At 34.7% G+C, this 9,878-nt stretch overlaps 1 protein-coding gene across 17 annotated transcripts in view; it reads left to right on the forward strand.

Annotated features, from left to right (window-relative positions):
• Positions 1 to 6,995, forward strand: part of LOC106879405 (phosphofurin acidic cluster sorting protein 2) — a 304,160-nt gene extending 297,165 nt beyond the window's left edge. For all 17 annotated transcript variants that reach the window (XM_014928957.2, XM_014928950.2, XM_014928951.2 and 14 more), the window contains 2 exons: positions 3,180 to 3,287; positions 5,225 to 6,995. In XM_014928957.2, the coding sequence (XP_014784443.1) occupies positions 3,180 to 3,287; positions 5,225 to 5,340 (224 nt within the window). In that variant the 3' untranslated portion in view covers positions 5,341 to 6,995. The remainder of the gene's footprint in view (positions 1 to 3,179; positions 3,288 to 5,224) is intronic.
• Positions 6,996 to 9,878: the final 2,883 nt, after the last annotated feature.

The raw sequence follows: 9,878 nt of genomic DNA on the forward strand, positions 1-9,878 counted from the left end.
TTTTTTTTTTTTTTTTTTTTGTACTCTGTACCAGAATAAATTAAATAAAATGCTGGCTTTTACTCTACTGTTGTTGTCAGTGTGACAGTTTATTTATTTGCAGGTAATATAACCCAGGAAATAAACATTACCTTACCTAGTTTTGGAGATTTGCTTAACCAGTATTTAGCAGTAATCCCATGAATCCCAGTGTTCTTGAAGTAAACATCAGAGCATATACATGGCAGCTCCACTTGCTAGAAATAACAGCCAAATCTCCCTCAAATTGCATTTATCATCTTTAAAAAGAGAGATACATTACATAATATTGCCTAGACATGCCAAGTCTGAAAAATATAACAGTCTCATCATAAAAATTGACTTAAGGCTAAAAATCTAAAACATGTTGCCCTTCATCCCATTTGGATGTGTATACTGTGGTTTTACATGTGTGTGTGGTTATATATAGTTTTAATAAAATACTGGAAACATGGTATTTTATGCTTTACGAAACATACACATGTTTTAACAATTACTGCCGGGATTACATTATTGCTTGTTAAAACACAATATAATCTTGTTAATACATCTCTTCAGTATTTAATATTTTTTGCTTAACACTAAAGAGGTGAATTAACAAGATTATATAATGTTTCAACAAGCAATTGTGACAGTGATTCTCCAAAATATATGTATGTTTTGTAAAGCATAAAATACCATGTTTTCTGTATTTTATTTATATTATTATGTGACTCATATTCTACATACTAATCTATCCTGTGGTCTGATGCCCTTGGTCATACTGCACTGGAGTGTGGGACCTACTGCTGTGGCCAAACTTTGGTTCTGTGCCGCACTTCATAGCGCATATATATGAAATGGAAAATAACATATTTGAAAAATAATATAAAGATAAATCTCCCACATTGGAAGTCAGCTGGAACCATCTTCTGCTCTTGGCACCTGACTTCTCTCTACTTCACCCACCTTGGATGAGACTGAAGGGTCAATCCTTTTAGCTAAACCATGTTTGCTACATTTACCCACATTTCATAAACCAATGAGAGAGAATGATTTCATATTCAATAGAGATGACAATTAACAAATAATCAGGGAGCAAACTATCATAAAACTCCATGTATAATACACTTTTTTTCCTCATCAAAAGCAAGATTAAAATTAAGAGTATCTATAATGCTTAGGATTTAACTGAAAATTTTCTCTACCCACTTTTATTAAGAAAAAATGTATATTGTAATAAAGCGTTATGTATGTTGTTTGTTGTTTTTTTTACAGATCATTTTTATATAACAGTATAGATTATATAAAATGAAATCTTAATAAACTAAATTATTGGATTGCAGGAGATTTAGTTTCATTTGTGCAACGCTGCATATTACACATGATATTCTAAAATTTCTAAGACAATTTAAATCTCAACCCAAGATGCATATTATACAGGGTTATGTATTACACATGGGCTTTTATTGATTGTAGGAGTTCACAGGAAAGCTTTATTGTTATTGATACACATATAAGACACTGGTAATGAAAATAAGTTTATAGACTGGAGAGTAGAGAGGATCAAATTGATAGAATATAGAACAACAAAATAAGCTGTGCGTTGGTAGCTCACTGCATTGTTTATGACCTGTTTGTTCCTACCCTAAGGCTGCTATATACATGCTGTATAAAGGTGCCTTAGGGTAGGAACAAATGCTGCTATAAACAGTAGCATTGTAAAACTGCTGAGTGTTATGTTACTTTGCTTGAATAGGGTATCACTTTATTTTGGGTGGATTTGAATGCAGAACTGCAAAGATTATTCCTTGTCTCTGTATTTTATGAGAATGTTGGTATCTTAAAGAACACTTAATAGACTAGAGTATAGTTCACTTAATCCTTTGAGATCATTTTCTCTTGTACTGACTTGATTGGAGTCAAGCAGCACAACGGTTATGGTAGTGATATTAAAAACAAACAGTTTTGAATCTTCCATTTAAAACTATATAGCATTCTTATTATATCAGTTATTTGGAACATGTATAGCTGACTAGCAATAAACAGTACATTCTTAAACATACATTATATACATATCAATATAAAAGCACATCTGAGAGAGATTTGCTTGGTGATGAACCATCATTTAACATCTAATTTTCCATGCTTGCATGGGTCAGAGTGAATTTGTTGAGGCAGATTTTCTATAGCTGGATACCCTTCCTGTTGCCAATTTTCACCTGTTTCCGAGTAAGGTAATGTTTTGTCATGGAAGACTGGAAACAAGCAACAGCAATGATGCTTGTTTACACACATCTATCACATGATGTCCAAACAAGGCTACACACATGCATATATGATAGGCTTCTTTTAGTTCCCATCTACAAGATCCATTCATACATTCATAAGGCTTTGGTCAGCCCAGGGCTATAATAGGAGACACTTGCCCAAGATGCCATGCAGTGGCTGAACAATAAAGAAATTTTCGTGAAGGAAACTTCTTAACCATTTGGGCCATGCCAGCACCCATTTTCACATTTAGACATAAAACTTGGAATTAATCAAGAAGGAAATGAATGTAATACTTGAGCCTCTTCCAAAGACAGTATTGCAAGCAAAAGATATCTAAATTGCTTTAGACATTGTTTGCAATACCTCCTCATAAGGAATAATTATTTCTTACATTTAATACCAATTTACAATTCAGAAATGTATTGAGAAAGTGCTTGAGTAAACCCATTTTATAACTGGTAGTTGATTTTACAAAAATGAAAGGATTAAAAGTTAATCAGGACCAGTGCTTTGCTGTATCTGCCCATCAGCCACACTATTTTTATCCATACAATATATACTATAATCATAGTAATAATGTTTTCTTTATAATCATAATAACTATAGGGATTGATAGTGTTGATGCAAGATCATGAAATTGTAAAGAAGGGAAAATACAGTCAACCTAGGCAGGTTTCAAACATAGAGGGACGTAACTAAATGTAGTAAGGCATTTTACAACCCATCTAGAAATTAGGCCTTCTGCTATACTATGCCAATAATAACTTTCCAATGTAGGCACAAAGCCTGAAATAGAAGCAATAAGGTTAGTCAATTTCATCACACACACACACAGACGTGTACTAATAATGATTATGATTAAGTGTATATGTTAAAAATGTTTTATATGTAACGTTCTGTTATTTCAGTTATGCGAATTGGGAAGAAATCCAAAGATCCAGAGTCCAAAAGCCAGGTGATAGATGGTATTAGTCGACTGATTTGTACATCAAAGAACCACAACTATACACTTAAAGGTAATGACCTTCTACATAACATTTTTCCACTGACTCGGAACATCTTCCTGTCCTACTGGGCTTATAAAAATTAACCAGTTTCTGTCATACTATTAACCCTTTAGCATTCAGATTATTCTGTCAAATGTAATACATATTCATTCATATTAATTTAAAGTAATCATGCATTATCTTGTAGCCTTGATATTTTGATAATGTTATTACTTATGTTTTGAATGACATTGTTAGGTAGATGTGAAAGGCCAGATTGATCTAGTTTGAACATAAAACAGGGAGAAAACTTTAAACTGGATTAAATGCTAAAGGGCTAATAATACAGAATTAGCTGATTGTTCTTGTAAACAAAGGGATTGTTTCTTCATATGAAGAGTAGATTGTACAATCCTTGCACACAGTGTGACGTTGCAAGGTAGCAACATACGAGTAATGAGAGTGACCAAGTGAGAGAAAGTGATGATGGCTACCTCACAGATTAATAACTAGGTCGTACTTCCTTATTGTTCTGAAAATATTGCTCTCATTTGTTGCAACGAGACACAAATGTCCATTACGTCAGGGAAGATAAAATAGGACATTTGTGATGTATGAGATGTGAAATTGCTTCAACTGATGGTTGGAACTGATCTTGTATCTTGCTACATGTGCATTGGAAATGTTGACTCATTGACAGAGTTGGTGGCCATCTCTTCAAATAAATGTTACCGGTTTGCTTCAAATCAGTTATGCCTGCTTTTTTGGCTTTTAATTTTAGTGAGACCAATCTAGGTTCATTAGCCTCTATGTTCTCTCTTTATTAAGACTGTAGAATGAGGCTTGAGGGAGATTTAGCTGTTTTTTCTAGCAGGTTGAGCAAACCACATAAATTCCCTCATTGACTGACTCATTTCTTCATTAGTTTTAACCATAGAGGTAGTCATCTTCATTTCGACACTATGCAAGTATGGACTCACATGACTAAGTGGTTTAGTTCATTTGGCAGCCATAAGATCCTGGGATCAATCCCACTGCGTAGCATCTTGGATTTAACCTAAGCCTTGTAACTGAAATTAAGTAGACAGAAACTGTGCAAAAAGCCTGTATCTGCAATACAAATGTCCAGCCTTGTCACATTGTGTCATGCTAATTTTACCAATGAATTACATTGATGGTACACATGTCTGAGGAATACCCAGCCACTTCACATACTACTCTAATGAGTAGCTCATCCAATTGATCCAAACATTCTGAGTTCAAGTTCCTCCAAGGTCAGCTTTGTCTTTCAGCCTTTCGGGGTCAATAAAATAAATACCAGTTGAGCACTGGGGTCGATGTAATTGTCTTACTCCCATCCTGAAATTGCTGGCCTTGTACCTAAATTTGAAACTATTATTATTATTATTATTATCAATAATATTAATGTGCTAACTTTTTATTTTTGTACGTACCTGTGTTGTGTGTCACACTTCAAAGTAGCAAAGCAAGGGAGAGGAAGACAGAGAGGAAGAAAGAGAGAGAGAGAGGGAGTGAGAGAGAAAGAGTGTGAAAGAGACAGTGAGTGGTGACAATATATACACACACATATATATGTGTGTGTGCGTATGCGTATGTATATATGTATGTATTTTGCATATTCATGTGCTTGCATGTCCGTGTTTGTGTATTTTTTATGTATGCGTGTGCGTGTGTTTGTATATGTATGCACCTCTGCCTCCTTGTGTGTGTGTGTATATATGGTCATGTGTTTCAGTCTCCATTTGCATATGTGTGCTTGTCTGTTCATATAACCTATGTACCTATCCGTCTGTATGTTGATCTGTTTATTTTCATATCCATATGCTTACATACATGGGCATATACACATATATACCCACGTTTTCTGTGAATTTTTCACGGGTCCAGCTAGTTATTATTATTATTATTATTATTATTATTATTATTTTCTTCCTCTTCTTTTCCAGTTGTGGTTGATGGTGTGGAATGGACTGGTGTTAAGTTTTTCCAGCTCTCATCACAATGGCAAACACACATAAAGAATTTCCCTGTGGTCATTTTCTCTTACCAGGAACCTGCTTGAAACTGTCTGACACCTGCTGGGCAGACGTAGGTGTTCTATCATCATTGAGTGCTGCCTACTCATCCACCCGCATCCCATAGTCTGCCAAAAAGGAATCTCGCAGCTTTATCATGCTCTAGTTGCCAGTACTAACAATGATATTTTTTTTTGTCTGTATGGTTATTCAGCTGCATTCAGTTGATACCACTTCATTGTTAGTAGTAATTTGGTTGCCAGTGACCCACTGCTTACCAGCAGCAAATTCTACACCCAGCTGACCTTCAGGTCTTCACACACACACACACACACACACACACACACACACACACACACACACACACACACACACACACACAAACAAAACCTGGCCTTTTAATCTTTAGAAAACTTTTGGATTGCAAAAGAAGTAGAGTGTGGGGGGAGGGTATGTGGAATAAGTAACCATCTCCCATTGGTGTGTTTTGTTTCCTATGTGACAACAGTAGCTGTCTTTCCACTTAACTCCTGTCTCTGCAGTTAATTTCAACTGTCTTTAATACAGGGCTTAATTAATCTTAGCTGTACTTTTCAGTCAATGGTTACTTGAAGCAGTATGTAATCACAGTAAGAAATGACTTCTTCCATCATTTTCCCCACCATACGTCATCTTTAGTCACTACCAAACATCTCATTGTGGACAATCCAATATGTAAACACATACCTGTATACCTACACACACACACATGCACGCACAACTACATATACACATGCATGTAATGCATAAATCTACATATTTACAAATGTACATACATAATTATAGATGTACATATATATTGACATACACACATACACGTATATTAAAACAAATATAAATACATACATAAATAAACATATATATTTACAAACAAGAATACAAGTATACACATGCTTACAAAGCACACAGATACATAAACAAGTTTAATTTTCACAAGTATGAAACCTGTATAAGCTTTAAATCAAAAACAAATGTTTGGTTGAAGTTGTCTAATTTCTGTAAGATCTGTGCAGCTACTTACATTGTCGACCCTTCCCGTATCACCGCTATTGGCAACACTATTGGATGTTGTGTCAGCTCAATGTCACTCTGTATCTTTCCATCATTCCTTGATGGTAGTTTTCTCCTTTCCAAACAACAAAAAACAAAAAAATTGTAAAACGAAAACAAATTATATAAAACCCCCTCTGATTCTATGGTTGTTCTCTCTGATGCTTGGTCAAAGAATTGTCCTGCCTGTACATATATAATAGAGCAGGTATAAATAACATTCACAGCACTTCTTTTCTTATTTGTTCGTTCTTCAATAGCGGACACTGACTTTCAAAGATGCTGAGGATATTTTGGTAGACGTTTTATAAGCGCGTGTGTTATAGAAATATCAAATCCAATTGGAGCAGAGTTGAGTCTCATCATGGTGTAAATTTTGTATCCAGTGTTGCTGCTAAATAGTTTTTTCTCTCTCTCTCTCTCTCTCAAGCTCAATGTGATTATTTTTTACATGCTTCCTCTTTATTTAGCAGAAGACAGGCAAGCTCTTGAATTCTTCCAAGTTAGAGAAAATTTGGGGTTAGAGACCTCTGTACATGTCCAGTTTCCCTGTCTCCTTATTTCAACTTCTTCATCCTCTGAAGAAATTAAACATTTTGTTGTTGTTCGTTTATTTTTTGTTTTTTTTGTTTGTTTTTGTTTTTCTTGTTCCAGATGAAACTTCAAATAAAAGTCAATCAACAGATGTAATCCAGATGAATAAATTGATATTTTTCATAGAATTTCCCCTTTTTTCTTATCTCTCTATATATCCATCTATTCCTATATATATCTATATATATATATATATATATATATATATATATATATATATATTGTCATAATTTAAATTTAAATTTCCTGTGGTGATGGGGGTACTGATTAGCTATTTAATTGCTGGAAACATCTTTTTTTTGATTTCACCATTAACATTTTTGTTTTGAAAGTCTTTGATGATCAATTTAAATTTTTGTCTCTCTTCTCACCAACTTTTATGTTACAAGGACACCATTTGAAAGGAATCACTCTGCCATTTCAGCTCCTGTATGCTTTATAGAAAGTGAAAGTGTGTGTGTGTGTGTACATATGTGTGTGTATGTAGAGGTACATTTGGATTTGCAAATGAGAGAAAATAGTATTCACAACAATTAGAATGTAGTCTTGAGAGTATAATCATTTATTTGAAAATGAAGTCTCAACTTTACATAAATGAATGTGTGTGCGTGTGTTTGTTTTTATGTACAAATGGAAGAAAGGGTACTCAATGCATATAGTTTATTTACTGAGCAATTCATCAGCTTCCAAATATATATATATATGTATAAATATATATATATATATACACACATATGCATGCACAAACTTTTTAATCCAACTTAACGCTCAGTGGTCAAATACGCACACCAACACATATCCAGAACTGTTTCAGTTTAATTTAACATCCTCAATATCCTGGACAATACCCTCTGCCCTACTAAAACTATACAGAACAGGCAGATAAAAATGGGGTTGCTGAGTGCACTCAACACTCGTGGTATATATATATATATATATATATATATATATATATATATATATATATATATATATATATATATATATATATATATATATATATCCAGCACATGTTAGTACCAAGAGTGGAGTGTTGTGCTGCAGTTTCACACTCACCTGATTACCTACCTGCTACAGCTGTGACAATCTTCTTTTCCACCTGCCTCACACCTTCAGCACCTACTTACTGGATTCAGTCTTTCTTATGCAGTATTACTGCATCAGTTTTCTTTGCCGAGAAAGAGAGGCCTTGGAATGGGGGGGGGCGGTACATAAGCAGTATGAGCTTCTTCATCCATGCGCCCAAACTCTGTATATCCGTTGCCTCTGTTCACCACACACAGAACTTCCCTGAACAATCAACCTCTCTTCATAGCATTGCTTCGCACCTGCACTCTCCTCTCTCTTGTAACTATCTAACAACTGTGATAATGGCTTTTCGCTTATTTTACAATGAATTCATTTCACCCCCACCTTGCACCTTACATTGTCTATCTGATATTGACTCATGTCCTCACCCTCACTGCCCTTACCACTATGCTCACACAACTCATTCAGACGACCACAACCATTACTGGTATTACCATCATACTGTCAATGTTTGATTTGTTCACCTTTTTTCTTCTCCAATTGAAAAGTCCTTTCCATTTGACTATATTACTTCATAGCAGTTATCACAACCTATTTTTTACTTTCTACAAACCTTTTACTATAAGTTAGACAAGCACAAACATGGCAGTTTTTATGTTTCACTATCCTATCCTTCTGCCTCCCCCTATTTTACCTATATACATACACACACACATGCACATACATACTCCTCTCTGTATTACTTCCTATTTATCTTTTCCCCCAATTTTGTTCTTTCCTTCTCAGTCTCTTACCTCCTCCCACTTCTATCAATTTTACCCCTGTCAATTTTGATTCTCCTTTAGCCAAGAAATGCTTTAAAAATGAGTTTCACTCCCATGGAATGAAAGATAGCAACCCTACATTCCTCCAAACATATCAATGAAGTTGAAGTTCGCTGTTCAATTGTTCTTTTTTTGTTTTGTTTTTACTTTTTGAATATGTTGCAAATCAAAAATCCAAACCCAGAAACACACAATCACAGAAACATGTTAAAGAGGCTTAATTCATTTCCCATATTTTCTGTTGTTGTTAGACAACGAAACTTGTTGACTTCTATGTTATTTCTTATCATTTATAGTAAACTCTATTCTCTCTCACCCTATCTCCTTCAGACTAGACCTAACATATCTCCCACTTCAATGCCATCCCCTGGCCCTTGAATGCCCTTCCTTAACAGAGTTCATTCTCTTTACAAGCATTCAAACTGGACCTCTATCCTGATCAGATTCCCTTCCTCACATTTTTCCAACAGACATTGGTCTGCTGATGGTGAGGCTGGACATCAGGGTAACATTATTCTCACTAATCTTTGAGAGCCTCCTAAGTTCATGAGTGCTGGCACTATTTCTTCTGATTAACTTTAAAAAAATGACAACACTAAAATCGTTCTACAGAAGCTAGAATGTTCTTTATGTTCATGCTACCACACACACACAAGTAAACAACCTGCAACATTTCAAACAGAACATATCTGGTTTACCACCATCACTACTTGGCCCTTGGGTACCTTTAGTGGAATTTGTTCTGTTTCGAGCATTTAGGCCAGCTCTTTGGTGTAAGGATAACTTTCTCCTTGACTAAACATTTTTTTAAAATCTGTTTATCCCTAATCCTCAGCATATGATAATCTAAAAGAAATGATGGCAAACTCAGACCAACAAGTAAAAGCAAACACACACACACACAAATGCATAGAAACCTTTTTGCCAAATAAATTCTACATGAAATCAGAATTATTCTCTTAACTCTTTGCCTTAATTTTCAGTTGTTTTTAAGGCAACAAAGTGGCAAAATTATTAGCACGATGGACAAAATGCTTTGCAACATTACT

This window comes from Octopus bimaculoides, chromosome 11 (assembly GCF_001194135.2).
Source record: "Octopus bimaculoides isolate UCB-OBI-ISO-001 chromosome 11, ASM119413v2, whole genome shotgun sequence".
Lineage (NCBI taxonomy): Eukaryota > Metazoa > Mollusca > Cephalopoda > Octopoda > Octopodidae > Octopus > Octopus bimaculoides.